Source organism: Cajanus cajan, chromosome 2 (assembly GCF_000230855.2).
Source record: "Cajanus cajan strain Asha chromosome 2, NIPB_CcT2T_4, whole genome shotgun sequence".
Lineage (NCBI taxonomy): Eukaryota > Viridiplantae > Streptophyta > Magnoliopsida > Fabales > Fabaceae > Cajanus > Cajanus cajan.
The window spans coordinates 76,256,526-76,272,963 of NC_138518.1; the positions used below are offsets into that span (position 1 = coordinate 76,256,526).

At 26.0% G+C, this 16,438-nt stretch overlaps 1 protein-coding gene across 1 annotated transcript; it reads left to right on the plus strand.

The window, feature by feature from the left end:
* The first annotated feature begins 12,658 nt into the window (after positions 1-12,658).
* ACS6 (1-aminocyclopropane-1-carboxylic acid (acc) synthase 6) lies at positions 12,659-15,374 on the plus strand. Its single transcript, XM_020367997.3, has 4 exons — positions 12,659-13,028; positions 13,115-13,246; positions 13,363-13,523; positions 13,987-15,374. The coding sequence occupies exons 1-4, from the start codon at positions 12,858-12,860 to the stop codon at positions 14,978-14,980; spliced, it is 1,458 nt and encodes a 485-aa protein (XP_020223586.1). The 5' UTR covers positions 12,659-12,857; the 3' UTR covers positions 14,981-15,374.
* The last annotated feature ends 1,064 nt before the right edge of the window (positions 15,375-16,438 follow it).

Below are 16,438 nucleotides of genomic sequence, written 5' to 3' on the forward strand. Positions count from 1 at the left end.
AACTCCTAAGTCCTAACCACTACTTACTTTTTCTTAGGGGCTTCGTTCCTCGCTCTATGGGCTTTCCTAGGCCCATTTCATTCTTCTCTAAATAATCGGCCCATATCCTATTACCTCTTCGCCTCTGAACACCAAAATGACCCGCGCTTTCCTTTCCCCTACCCTCTCCTCCCATTTACCTTGTTTGATAAACCAAAAATGAAATACAAATCAAAATTATTTGCTAAAAATAAATTTAATTTCTAAATAATAATTATTATATAATAATTGTTTTACTTATTATTCTTAAATACAAATTATATATAATTATCATGTAAATATATTCAATTACGTTTATATATATAAGTGAAATTGAGATATTTTGTATATTTATAAATTTTATTTAAATAATTTTTTTAAAAAAATAAAAATAGTGATTTTGGATAAAAAAAAGAAATAGTAAAATATTTATTTTAGTAGAAGATGTAAAAATTGAAGTAATTAGTAATAAGAAAGAGAAAAACAAATACTATCTTCAATAATGTTTTTAGAAGTGGTGATGTGCAGTTAATAAATAAAAAATAAAAAATCAAAAAAATAATTCATGTAATTATTCAAAAAAAAAAGTTAATTGAAAAGATATAATTACAAATTATATATGTATAGAGAAAGTTTTTGTATTTTACCTCTAAATTTTAAGTTATAGCTATATCTTTTATCCTTCTATTTTTGTTGATTTATAGTTTTAATTTCTTTATTTTAAAATATAAATACTTATTCTCTTATTTTTTAAAATATAAAATTTTATTCCTTTTATCAACTTAATATTTGTGTATTATTAAGTTTTGATATTATCGACTGATTTATTATTACTAAAGTGATATGATATTTAGTAATGTAATGTATAAGAATAAAAATTAAAAATAACATATAAAATTTATATATATATATATATATATATATGAGTAATTGTTATTTATTTTATTAATAAAAAATTTATTTATATTTTTTATTTTTTATTTTTAAATATCATATTATTGCGTATTATATTATTTAAGTACGAGTAAATATTAAAATTTAATTATTAATAAATGTTAATTTGATGAAAATAATAAAATTTTATATTTTTAAAGTTAAAAAGATAAAATATTTTTATTTTAAAATAGAAAAAATAAAATTATGATTTGTTAAAAGTTGAAAGAGCAAAAGTATAATTTAACATAAATTTTATATATTTGAAATCAGTAACTCGAATTCGTTACTGTACGGTCAAATTTTGCTCTTGACTAACTAACATCTTTCTCATCTTTTGTTCTAATTTTATCTTTTTGAATAGCGTATGTTTTATTGAACTACACAGTTCATCTCGCCTTATATTTTATCATTTTCGTTATGATAATTATTGATTTTTATTTTATAAAATAAGTTAGACTTAAATACGTTTTTAGTCCTTTAAATTTAAGTCGAATTTATTTTTAGTTCCTCAAATTTTTTTTGGTTCGTCCCTGGAGTATTCACTGCCGACAGCAGTGACTAATCTCCTCGCTACGTTGGAGTTCCTCAAATTTAAAACTATTATTTTTAGTTTCTGTAATTTTTAAAAATCTTGTTTTTATCCTTTAAGTCATTAATAATGTATTTGAAAGTGACTAATTAAGACAGTTATACAATATCAACCAGATTTAATGTAATATTTTCACTCATAAAGATACTAATAGGTAAATTTTATATAATAATATTTAATAAATTTTTTAATAAAATTTGAATATAAGAATTAAAATAAATTTTTTTTAATTACAGTAACTAAAAATAATAATTTTAAATTTAAAAGACAAAAACAGATTTATTTTAAATTTAAAAGATTAAAAATATATTTAAACTAATAAATTATGTTCACTGAGGTAGGACTTTATAGCCGCTACTGATTGGTTTGGTATCTGACACATGGACATTTAAGGTAGTATCAACCACTTTTTTTGGTTTAGTTTTGAATTGCCAATTACATATCATCGACGGAAAAATTGAACACAGATGTTTAGCTTGAAGCTTTGTAACTTGTAAGTGAAACTGGGAAACTAAAGAATGAGGCCGGAAATTTCGTGAAGAAAACTAAAGACTTATGCTTCAAATAGTCACTACAATACTGTTTATGGAGATCTTGTAGCCACTCTTGGCTGCTATGTTTTTCGTTCGAGTGACTTGTTCTCATGAGATGGCAGGTTTGACCGTGACGTTCTAGTGAATAAATATTCTCATTGACCATATGAATTAATTCATTAGCATTTACTTTCAACAACTCGCTAAGAATATGGCTGCGTTCTAAGGTTTCTGTATTAATTAAGTATAAGTGGATTTCTGTGCTGAGGTTTTTTTTATCAACAAATTGGAATTTGTTGGTCAAAAAACCATGTTTATAGAGGAAATCGTCAGTTATGATGGTTAACGTTACGAGGAATGAGAATTAAGGTTTTCCTCAAGTCAATGTTTGGGCTTTGGCAATTGCAATTCAAACGTGAATTTTTTTAGTTGTGCACTTGTATGGTAGAGTATTTAATTAAGTGTTGAAAAGTTTGAGTAAGACATTCTGATTTTTGAAAACTGAAGGAGCATGCGGAGGAACTTAAGATGTGGTCAGATTTCAAAATATATAGAGGCATAAAAAATAATCAGAATCGTATCTTGAAAAAATATTAGGAAAAGTAAAGACCACAGAACTAGATTAAATTTCATTTACAAATTCTCTCTCATAACTAACATCTCTTTTATCGTGATTATTAACTATTTGATATTTGATTATGTAATTTTGTTGGGTATTAAACTTTCTTCTTATGCCAAGAAAAGACCCAAAATTGAGAAGTTTATTTAACATCTCATTTAATTAAGTTGAGAGGAGGTCTGAAGTTCAAGAGGTGAAAAAGAGGGAAAGTCATAAATTATTTTAAACACCAGCACTTTGAGAGAGAATGAGAAAAAATTATTCTCGTTTTTACACAAAACTACAACTATAAAATCGATACTGCAGATTCGTTCACCGTTAGATCAGGCTGAAAATTTGATAGCAGGTCCGAGATATCTGGTTCTTCATTTTGAATGGTTGGATTGTTGATATGAAATCTAAGTTGGGAGATATTTAGTTCACACTATAATTATGTATTTGGATCTTTGCATCTTTTTTGGTCTCTATTTGTAAGCTTTATTGCTTTGTTGTTTGGCTGGGTGTTAGCATTGATTTGTGCAGTTGATTGAGATTCCTTTGTACTCTTCGTTGATTATAATGGAACTATTTCTTTGGTCTAGACAACTCGTGATTTTGACTCTTGTTTTAAAGGGTTTTTCATGTTAAAATCTTCATATCTTTGTGTGTGACTTTGGTGATTTATTATTGTTGTTAATTAGTTGTTGCTCTTCATAAATTTTTGTAATTTAGAAAAATTTATTTTCACTGCGTTAACTGTTTGAATTTGCTATGTGTTGTTATTTCCCATCAAATTCCACCATCAATTTTTTTTTTGTCTTTTATTTATGTTCTTCCATCTTTATTTAGTATTTTCCCTTCTTTTTTCATTTATTACTTTCAATCTTTAAAGTTTGTATTTTTATGCATAAGAAAGATTACAAAGTTAATCTTTCATTTTTTTCTAATTTATTGAACATCGTAAGCCTATTTAATAGAACTATTCAAGAATTTCTTGCGTATTCTGTGTGAATCCGTTTCGTGATTTCGTTTAGCGGCAAAAATTAAGATTACTAATAACAAAAAAAAATGGTTTCTTTACTATTTTGGTATTTATAATTTCATTAAATTTTTAGAATTAAAATTATTTTATTTTATTTTTTATAATTTATAAAGTAATGGACAACGGAGACTTAATTTAAAAAAAAAAACTTAAAGAGAATAAAATACAATGTTTTAATTATAAGAATTATATATATATATATATATATATATGTGAACTATACGGATAAAGGAATAATTAAACCTACTTTAAATTAGGTTGTTGCATTGAAGAGTGCAGATTCAAAAACATAATAAATGTAGTACCAAGGAAATTAAAAAGTGAAAAAGCGTTAAACGTATACTGATCCATCGTCGTCAAATGTGCTAGGTTGAATGTTTATTTTGAATATTTTCACTTCTGACCATTGACTGTCATGAGTTATTAAACGTCAATGCAATGTTTTAATGCCTAAAATAGCATATACCAAAATTCACATTAGGTGAAATTAATGAGAAGACTTGGCCATGTATAATGGTTGTTTATTACGTATATGAACGAAACTATGTATGGGTAGGTTTGAAGAAATTGCATTTTTGGAGATTATTAGTTGGTTTTTGCAGAAACAAACAGCTATTTTCTTTCATAAGTGGGGCTTAGAATTTAGTATATGTTCGATTCAGCTATATGTGTATAAATCCAAACTTATTTAATTAAGAGGGGTGACGTATAACAACTTATATTAGTATATATATATATATTTATTTATTTATTTTATGTTTATCTCTTCATTCCGTTATTTATTATATTTCAATTATTTTCTTTTTTTAGTTGTAATATTTATTGTATAAATATTATTTCTCTTTAACTAATAATAATAATAATCATAATAATGATAAAATGTATGTGAGGGTTTTAATCTTCTTCACCTTTTTTTTCTTTTTCTTTTATTAGATTCTTAACTTTAACTTTAATGTGCTCTACACCATTTTTGAACTCAATGAAGGTCCAATATCTTCTCTCCTATAAGTGGTTAATTTAAATTAAATAAATTATTACTTTATTTTGACAGCTAATTAATAATATAAATTTATATTTAGTTTTGATTTCACATTTTATAAGCAATACTGTGAAACATTTTTCAAAAGGAAAAAATGGATTTAATTTTTAATAACTTGTTTCCTGAAAATAACAAATTATAAACAGATAATTTAAAATTTTTGTCAAAGAATAAACATGTCTCATATACGCCTAACTAACCCTTTAATATCGTGTTGTTTCTACGTTATTATTATCGTTATCATTATTATATAATATTTTTAAATTAATAATTAAAAATTAATTTATATTTGTGAAACGTAACTTTTGTGAGATGAGAGTAATTATTATCATGTCAATAACTATTTGATAAATTTAATAAAGTATTTAAAAATTAAATATTGAATTATCCATTTTCATATTTTATATAATAAATGCTTTTTTAAAACTATATATTTGAGAAATTAATTAACCCTATCATTATCATATTTTTCTTCCTGTTCAAACATTCTAGCTCTTAAGGAACAACCAAAATTTTGTAATTTGAGTAAAAGGAATTTTCAAAAAAAAAAAATAAAAAAAAAATCTTATAAAAATATTATTTTTATTTCTCTTTTGCAGTTCTTCTTTAATTAATTAGAAAAAAAAAGTACATTATTTCTTTAATTATTTGAAGTTTGTTCTTTTGTATTTTCTTTTTCATCTAATTATTATTATTTCAAACATGTAAACTTTTAAAGGAGAAGTTATAAATTTTAGGCTAAATATCTAATTTAGTCTCTCATAATAATTAAAAATTTTAATTTGATCCCATTTTATTTTTTTTTTGTTTTAATTTAGTCTTCAATAATTTAAAAATACATTAATATTGGACTTCCGTCCAAATTTTACAAACGATGTTAAATATAGACGACGTGGATGTCACATAGATATATAGGTGACAATGTTTCCTCTTATGCAACCTTACCACTTATGCATCTACATGATATTCATGTCGTCCATATTTAATACCGACTGTAAAATTTGGACAGAAATTTCACATTAACGTATTTTTAAATTATTAAAAAATAAATTAAAATAAAAATAAAAGTGTGATTAAATTAAAATTTTTAATTATTATAAGAGACTAAATTAAGTATTTAGCCTAAATTTTATGATATAAATGAGATTATTTTTGAAAGTGAATTTTGTGCTGGGCGGTCGAAACGGAAATCACATGCGTTGAATTGAGAATTGGGAAAGGATGGGTGGAAAAATAATGTTGACTAATCGTAAGTCATAAGTCATAACCATACCATCTTTTCAGGTCAAGGCCACCCATGTGCACATTAACACCTATAGCTCTTTCCAACTCCCAGTCTTCTTCTAAGACCATATTTCCAACTTTATTCTTCTAATTTCCTTCTTTAAATGTTAAAAAGATAATATCATATATAATACTTGTATTATATTCAAAAATATCTTTATTATTATTTATTTATCTTAAATACACGCATCAACAAAATAACTTGAAAAAAAAAAAAATCAAACATTTATGATTCTCGTTAGCTAGTATTTGATTATGTGCATTTCACATGCTATATGTAAAAAGGATATTTTTTTAAAAAAATCATATTTTTTTAAAAAAAATCATATTTTTTTAGACATTTGTACTTTTTATTATATATTATTTTTTCTATCATTTTATCAATAATAATTACCATTTTATCTTATAATCACTTTTATTTAAAATTACTTTATATTTATTAATTGTACATTATCTCACTTGATCCACATATTGTAACTTTTATTATTTTTATTTTTTTAAAAAATAGTTATATTTAACTAAAATTTATAATAAATTACATATATAAATAAGTAATATGATTAAAAAATAAGTAAAAGATTAAAAGAATATATAAAAACACTTTTACTAAAAAATAACTTCTACAAACGTTCTCATGAATGATAGTAATTCATACTTAATATATAGGTGTGAATTATTTTTATTGATCATAACAGTATAACTGAAAATATTGAGAGACACTTTTTTTTTAAAATAATTTTTATTATTAAATAAAGTTTATTAAAAAATATAAAAATATTCTTATTGAAAAATAAATTTAAAATTTTTTCATTTATATATTTTATCATAAATCTAAAATATAGTTTATATATTTTTAAAATATTTATTTATATATTCAAACATAATATATATTTGTATACATATTTTAAAAAAAATTATATAATAAACATTTAACTTGAATTTTGAAAAACTAAAATATCGGTACTATTCTAACTTCTATAACTAGGTTAGCCTAATAGTTGCTAAACATTTCAAAGTCATTCAATTTGAGTTAAACATTATTTTCCCTTTTTCCGTATTTACATCTTTGAATTTTTAAATAATTTTTTTCAAGATTTTAAATTTTTGTGTTATCGATTTTAGGTAAATTACTAAGTTTGGGTTGAATATAAATTTTGTGATTAAATTTATATATGAGTTTCTGGATTATTTAGGGGTTTATTATTTTAATTTTATAAAAACCGTCTTTTTTAAGGGTTGTAATTACCTTTAAAAAAAATCCTTATATTTTGTGGTTAAGAAATGATTTTTAAAAAATTATTAGCTCTCCAACCACAAATCTATCAGGGATATGTTAATTCCAAAAATTTAGGGCTTTTTTTTTCATTTTTAAAATAAAAACTTATTTAATAAGAGTAGCTTTTGACAAATACTTTTTGAAATAATTTATTTTCCTTTTTTTAAAACTAAAAATCAGAATATTTTCAAATTGTTTTGATATTTTACTCTTCAATTTTCTATTACTCATATTAAATTTTAAAATACAAAAGATTAATATGTTTTTTTTTATAAATAATCTAGAGACACGCATATTAATTTAATTATTATTTTTTAAATCAACCTTAATCAACCTCTATTTAATTAGTGTTATAGGACTTAGAAGACTTGGAGTGTGTTTTGTTTTCATTATAAAGCTTCAATTATAAATTTGTAATAATTTTCTGCTTATAATTATAATTCCATTATCTAAACGTGTTTTAACTGTGAAAAATATTATTGATGGATGATGTAGGAAAATACATTCTTTGTACGTTGCGGAAATAGGGGAAAAACAATAAGGCCGCATGTATTTAACAATCATCCATATGGTTGCATATATTTAACAATTTTTGATTGTCTGGTATTAATTTATAGAAAACAATTATTTTTTATTACCTTGTTCTTAATTTAGATAAAAGTTAAACGTAACGGTAAATTGGAGTATAAATGACTATTGGGTATGAATATTATGTTATAAAATCATTTATATATTTGTATTAAAAAAATCCTTAAAATTTTGAACTATTTAATGAATCCATAACATAATATAGGATCAAGAAGCGAATTAGAATTCAATCTTTACGGGTTCATGTTTATATATATATATATATATATATATATATATATATATATATATAATTATTCAAGCGCGGGACTAAATTAAAAACATAAAAAGTAACATTAAGTATACGTAGCTAAATTTTGCAATATTCAAGTTTCAACTATAGAAAAATGGTGTTTAAGCATATGAGATCCATTTTGAAGTAGTACTCATGCACATGTAACTGTCTCAAAGAGAAACGATTTTATGTTTGATTATGTAAATTAAGGATATGGAATGTGTGCTTAGGGTCAGAAAATGTATTGTATTATACCATGTGAAATTTATGCTTAATTAATAGTATAAAATGGTTGTGTATGTACGCAGAGCAGTTGCATTTGTATTAATGTTTGTTTATCATGGTACTCGGACATATTAAGGTTGTTTATAATTAATATATATATATATATATATATATATATAATTATCATGTAATAATACTGTATTAATGACATAATATTTATTATTAAAAATTATCTTTACTTGTATACTATAAATATAATAAATGTTAATATATCATTAAAAAAATATAAATACATATTACAGTGACACATAATGCATGTTGAATTTTATTTAAAATCATCATTAAAATTCTGTGTAATTATATATTAGATAAATTTATATTTATATATATTATATATATAGTGATATTTTTTTATATTAATTATTGTTTGTAATATTCTTTTATTTTTTGTAATACAATGAAATTTTTGTTACTTTTTCTTATGAAGAAAAACTTTTAAAAAAAATTGCATATTGAAAGACACTTTAGAAATATAAAAGCTATTCATTTATGTTAACTGAGTATGATAAACGTGGATAAACTCTGAGATCCATGCATGTATCCAGTTTTTCTTTTTGTACATGCATGTATCAAGTTCAAATCACTGAAAAAACATTTTTTTCGTGGTCTATCACGTACATCTATGATATCAAAATAAAATACAGCGTTTATATTTAACATGATATGTATCAAAAATTATATTTAACATGATATAACTTATATAGGGGTTTCAAATATTCAATATCAATAGGTTGCGTATAACTATTTATGCGTGGATATAAGAAGTGTTGAACAACATTAAACTACGTTTATGGAAGTGGATAATTAGTTTTGTCTGTGTGTTCTTTTAGTTATATTAACTAGTATCATAACCCGAATTTATATTTTTTATAGTCTCGACTTTGAATTTGTATTTGTAATTATGTTTTTGTGTTCCTTGTAATGGATTAGAGTACCTTTTATACTTTTTTTTAATTTAAATTTCTCTTGCTTATAAAAAAAAATAAAAAATTATACGTGGATATTTATCGTAAATTATAATTATTTGATCACATAGCTATGTCAAATATTGACTCGGTTGCCTCTATAGCTAGTTTTTTTTTTCAAACCAAGGTATATTTACCAGTCAAAAATTAATAACTAATTTCTCAAAATATTAAAATTCATCTTTAAGAAATTGTTTTGATAAATATTTTCATTTACATAGACAAGGAATTGAACCCTCACATATGATAATATGTGATTAGTTAAGTTGATATTTATTACAAATTACATTTATAATTAATTTTTTTAACTATAAAATTAGTACAAAATACATATCTATTTAACATAATCTATTTTATATCTAAAATTAGGTTTGAATCCTAAAACAAATTAATTAAGAGATATAAACTGTTAGTATTTATATCAACCTGTGTTTGGTTATAATTATTCAAACTTTTGTGCTGCAACTGTAATATTTTGCCCTTTTTTAAAAAAAATAAAAAGGTAAGTCCACTCTTTATTGAAAAATGTTTCTCATATTGAATATTCTAGACTTATAGAATGAAATGACACTCAAGGAAGGGATTCATATAAGTTAATAACACAGAAAAAACAATAATATCGTACTAAACATGTTTTACGTTGAGATTATTTTGGTCGGTTGTTTGAAGTTCCATGAATCACTGATTTGATTTGGAAGTACGAAACAGAAGGAAAAGTTAGTGAGTTCAACTACTCCAGTTTTCATATGGGTATTTATTTATCTTTTTCCACACTCATCTTGTTTCCTCTATGTTGGAAAAATAAAATAAAATAAAATAAAAATGATTTGAATGTATGTCCTCACTCCTCAGTGCCCACTGCTTCCATTGTCCACCAGAGAAGCATGTGTCTGGCACCCCAAAAGAAAAGAAAGATTTGTTTGGTAAAGTGTTGGGAAGCTCCAACTCAAAGCATGAATTTGTAGAAACTTTTTGGCAGCAAATTAATATTTTATGCAAAAATTTGGTTTGCTAGCATATGCAATAATGCAAAGTAGAAACACGCATATCATTAAAGTTAGTTCCTCTAGAACGAGTGGCGGTGTAGCTAACATGATTTGGTTGTACTCTGTTTTCATTTAATGTTGATACACGTCTTCTCCAAACAAGGGGACCAGGGATTACACACTCCCTCCAATCTCCATCACTATCTTATTAATTAATATAATACACTTAATTTTTTGGCTACTGTTGTTGTGACCATTATGACCACCACTCCGATTACCATAACATGTCATATCCATTACTTATTATTGTTATCATTTCCATTACCTATATCCCCATTTGTGTTGTTCATAATCATGATCACCACCATAACTATGTAATTATCTTCCCTCCCTCCCTATGCACCTCACGATCTGCAAATAATGATCACAATCACATAAGCATACTTTGAACCAAGTTGCAATATAATCTTGAGCCCAATTTTAATTTTTTTTTCTTCTTTTAAACATATTCACGTACATTTTCAGTTATCCAAATCAAATTAACCCAAATTTAATTAGGATAATTTAGTTTAAGTTTTGTCAATTTGTTTAAACCAAATAAATCCCGGAGTTAAATTTTCTATTAATATTGTTTCTACCAATGATTAACGGGCGGTTAATCATACTAATCGTTGATAAAAAACCATATTTCAACTTATTCATAATTTATTATATTATGCTTTATATTATTTATATTATATATAAAGGAGATAATGGTGTGTAACTACACTCATTAAAAAAATTAATTCAAATTGGTCGGTAAAAAATTATAAATACTTTAAATTTAGAGAAAAATAGTAAATTTAAACATTAAGCAGAGTAATAATAAACTAATAAAGTATAGTTTGAAAACCATAGTTTAAAATGATTTGAAAAATTAATTTTAATATGATAATTAAAAAATGAAAATAATATAATTCAATATTTTAAATATAAAAAATAATCCATATATATCAAATAGGAATCTCTATCTTGCGTGAGTGTTTTTGGAAAAAAATTTTCGACAAAAGAATTTGTAAAATTTTTTATAATCTCTTATTTAACTTGGTTTATATTTATCATAATTATTTATTAATTAAATATTAAAACTTTAAAATAAATTATCAATAAATAATTTTTTTTTACAATATAAATTATTTATTATAAATCTAAAATATAATTTATATATTTAAAAATATTTATATATAATTATTTTAAATCTAATTTATATATTTAAATAAAGTATTTTTATATATAATTTATTATAAATTTTAATTATATTATATATAATAAATATGTATGTGCATTCTACATATTCAAATACTATTTATTAAAAATGTTAAAAGTACGTATTATAAACGATGAATGTCTTTGAGTGGATCGGAATTTATATTATAATCATTAATAAAACTAGAGTGTAAATTATAAATGACTAATTATAATTGTGTAATAAAAACTACTTCATCTATCCTAAAAAGAAAAGTGTCATGTAAAAAATAAAAGTCTCAAAATAAATATTATTTTAAACTTTTTAATATACTATTATTTTTTATTTATCTATGATAATATATTTTAAAAACATTGTTATGTTGCATCATTTTTAAGAAAATAATAATAATAATAATAAAGTTAATTTTATAAATTATTATTTTATTTCATCATTTTATTAATATTTTTGTTTGTATAAAAAAGTTTTGAACAACATTATATGTTAGAAGAAATGTATAAAGGAGAAATGCTAATGAAATTCACTTAAATGTTTTTTATTATTGATTGAAATTTACAAATTTGAGTAAATTTTACTAGTAAATTATGTGAGATCCATTAAATGAAAATATTTGATCATAAAATTTATGATTTTTAATAAGTTTAATTTAATAATAAAAGAAATGTCAGGAAAAGAGTAATAAAGAAAATGTGGTGAGGATTATACACGTGTAACTGTGTAAGATTGTGTTGGAAAATTTGGACTTGAATCCTGAAGTTTATGTTTATGTAAGCGTAAGCGTAAGCGTAAGGCGTGTCTTCCAAAGTCCATTGAGTTGAAAGAAACAAATTCGAAGTGGTATCTTGCTAGCTCTCACTACTACAATTATTAATAATTAATAGTGGGTCATGTCATGTCTGCGTACCAACTCTGCCTAATTTTCAACCCAAGAACTCTTATTACCTTCGTGGGAACCTTCATTTTTTTTATCTATTTATTTGGACTATGAGATTCCTCTATCAAATTCAAAGATAAATTTGTGCTCTACATGCTATAAATAAGCACCCCCTCTCAGACTTGTTGTTCATTGCAAGACATTGATTTCCTCTGTAAAATATCCATAGCACACTCAAAAGGCTTTTCTACCTGACTTAGATTTCATTGATTCTTTTCAATACATTGCTACATCATATTCTAAGGACAATTAAACATAGACTACATGGGGTTGATGGCCGTTGACCAAACTCACTTGTTGTCTAAGATGGCCACCGGGGATGGGCATGGTGAAGCATCCTCATACTTTGATGGATGGAAGGCTTATGATAAAAACCCCTTTCATCCCACTCAGAATCCTAATGGGGTTATCCAAATGGGTCTTGCAGAAAATCAGGTACAATTACATAACTTTGGATATAAATTAATTATTTTTTCATGTTAACTAATTCTAATTAATTCAATTATCTTAAATTTTTGCAGCTTACTTCTGATTTGGTTGAAGATTGGATACTGAATAACCCACAGGCTTCTATTTGCACTCCAGAAGGAATAAATGATTTCAGAGACATAGCTAACTTTCAGGATTATCATGGTCTACCCGAGTTTAGAAATGTGAGTTACAAAATAATTAAAAATTTGTCCGTATTGCTCACTCAATGTATTATGAAGTTGAGTTTGATTAGTGATATTTGATACACTAACTAAATATGAATTAAAAACTTGTACAGGCTGTGGCTAAATTCATGTCTAGAACAAGAGGAAACAGAGTCAAGTTTGACCCTGACCGTATCGTTATGAGCGGTGGAGCAACTGGAGCACACGAGGTCACTGCCTTTTGTTTGGCAGATCCCGGTGACGCATTTTTGGTGCCTATACCCTATTATCCAGGGTAAGTCTTCAATTCAATTTCACCCTCCTTTTTCATTTTTTTTTTAATAAATATTATTCGTTAATATTTTTTGGGGACATAAATTTAGAAGAAAATGATGGATGAAGCATGTCGTGACTTTTTTTAATTAAAGTAGATTTGATCTCCACTGAATCGCCTTTCTGTTCATTTAACATTCCATTATTTAAGTGCATGGTGGAGTTCAGGATAATGATATTTGATGGCACTAGCACTACTTTTAAAAGGGAATAATTTTGCAGTTTCAACTTTCAACCTTCATAATTTGGAAGTAGTCAACGATCATATATATATATATAAAAAAGCCTTAAATTAAGGTCAAAGTCACACACCACAATCGTATAGCAGTTTGACCATGAACATTATTTGATGCATAAACCATATATATTTATTGACATTTACATTTTAATGTGTTTCTAATGATAAGCTGAATTTCCTAATGCAGATTTGACCGGGATTTGAGATGGAGAACAGGAGCTCAACTTGTTCCAGTTATGTGCGATAGCTCAAACAATTTCAAGTTGACAAGGCAAGCATTGGAAGATGCTTATGAGAAAGCCAAAAGGGATAACATAAGAGTAAAGGGTTTACTCATAACCAATCCATCAAATCCATTAGGCACAATCATGGACAGAAACACACTAAGAACAGTGGTGAGCTTCATCAACGAGAAGCGTATCCACCTTGTGTGTGATGAAATATATGCTGCAACAGTTTTCGGCCACCAAAATTTCATAAGCATAGCTGAAATATTGGAGGAAGACACAGACCTAGAATGTGACCGCAACTTGGTTCACATTGTTTATAGTCTTTCAAAGGATATGGGGTTCCCTGGCTTCAGAGTTGGCATCATATACTCTTACAACGACGCTGTTGTCAATTGTGCACGCAAAATGTCAAGCTTTGGGTTGGTGTCTACACAGACTCAGTATCTTTTAGCATCAATGCTATCTGATGATGAGTTTGTGGAAAGGTTTCTGGCAGAGAGTGCCAATAGGTTGGCACAAAGGTACAGGGTTTTCACTGGGGAATTGATGAACGTTGGCATAAAGTGCTTGCAAAGCAATGCTGGTCTCTTTGTGTGGATGGATTTGAGGCACCTTCTCAAGACGCCAACTTTAGAGTCTGAAATGGAGCTTTGGAGAGTGATCATTCATGAAGTTAAGATCAACGTTTCACCTGGATCTTCCTTTCATTGCACTGAGCCAGGGTGGTTTAGGGTGTGCTATGCTAACATGGAGGACATGGCTGTGCAAATTGCTTTGCAAAGGATTCGCACCTTTGTGCTTCAAAACAAGGAGGTCATGGTGGCTAACAAGAAACAATGTTGGCAGAGTAGTTTGAGGCTGAGCCTCAGAAAATCAAGAAGGTTTGAAGAAATCTCGATGTCACCTCACTCCCCCATACCTCAGTCTCCTCTAGTTAAAGCCACAATTTGAGTTGGCATGTTTCTCTGTGCCCTTTAGAAGAAATAACTGATACGAAGATTATTGATTTTCTGATTTGTTATTTTGGCAAGGTACATAAATGCTGGATTTGATCTTTTTAACAACAATAACAGGAAAATCCTGATATTGTTTATGTTACCAACATCAGTATCTGTGCCTTGCTTCATAGAACTTGTGCTGCATGATGCATGTCCCTTCAATCTTAGGGGAATTTTTTCTTTTTTCACTTGCCAAATAATGGGTTCAAGGTGAAAAAAGTTTAGAGTTTGTAAGGTTATTTGTTTATTAGAAGAGTCCTGAAGATGTCTGTATTTCACTATTTCTGTTACTGAAATTGTAAGGTCAATGATAAATAAATTGTTATCAAAGGATCTTCATTCTTCAATACTCACGCCCTTTTCTTTGAGACAAAAGAAAATCTGATATTGCAAAATGACTTTAAAAAACAAGCATGTTCTTCATTTGCCAAATATTCTGTTATATAAGGATTAAGGACATTGATTCTTGAATGGAAAATAATAGCTCGTACTATTCCACTTTGTACAAAAGACTCCTACATGTTTTCCTCTTCATTTGTTAAACACTACCCGATAAACATTCGTTGGAAGCTCCTTAAATCAAAAAGTGATAAATACAAAAAAGATGAATCATATGTTACCTTTTCGTAGGAGATGCTCGCTTCAATTTCAGGAATTCTTTTCTTTTTTAAGCAGCTTTTGACAATTGTTAATACTTATCTCAGAAGAATGAAAATTATAAAATAAAAAGAAAGTAGATTGTATTTTACATTAAAAAGAAGAAAAGCATGTCTCCTTTGCACTGTCAGTTACGTGTAAGTGTATAATTCCTGTCGTGGATGATACAATTTTTAAGTATTAACTCCCACCAACTGAGTTGGCCACGAAGATAAAGTGAAGTTACAATTTCATGCAAGTTAGATATCGATAAAGTTTCTAATTTCTGTTAGCAAAGGTATATGTATTAAGTGTCCGTCTCAAACAGGATTGTAGGTGGAAAAAAAAGTATACACAAAAGACATGCAAATGGTATAGAGAAAGAACAGACAGTTTTTTTTTTCTTTCGAAAAATAAGAATAAATCTCTACCGTTTATTAATATTACACTAGTTTCTCTTCCATTTATTAATATTACAACGTCAAAAGCACACTTAACCAGATCAAGATGTTAGAGGTATTATTTGAACAGATATATAAAAGCAATATGGTGGCCGGTGAGCTTTATTTTTTAAACTTGGTTAATTATCTCAATCTTAAGATGTGCACTTCATAACCACTCACTGTCTTACATATAGCACAAACTCAAGGATAAGATTTGAAGCTGTAATTAAGAACAGTTTTCTTAAACAACCCAAGATTAGTTAGACGTTGGTTCCAAACACCATATATGACGAATGACATCACTTTGTATACCCTGAAGGTTACGGAAATAC

Excerpts from the sequence above, each read along its gene's own strand:
- ACS6 (XM_020367997.3), top strand. The coding sequence starts at position 12,858 with ATGGGGTTGATGGCCGTTGACCAAACTCACTTGTTGTCTAAGATGGCC. Across the intron at positions 13,247-13,362 it reads GTCTACCCGAGTTTAGAAAT|GCTGTGGCTAAATTCATGTC; the intron begins GTGAGTTACAAA and ends AAACTTGTACAG. Across the intron at positions 13,524-13,986 it reads CCTATACCCTATTATCCAGG|ATTTGACCGGGATTTGAGAT; the intron begins GTAAGTCTTCAA and ends TTCCTAATGCAG.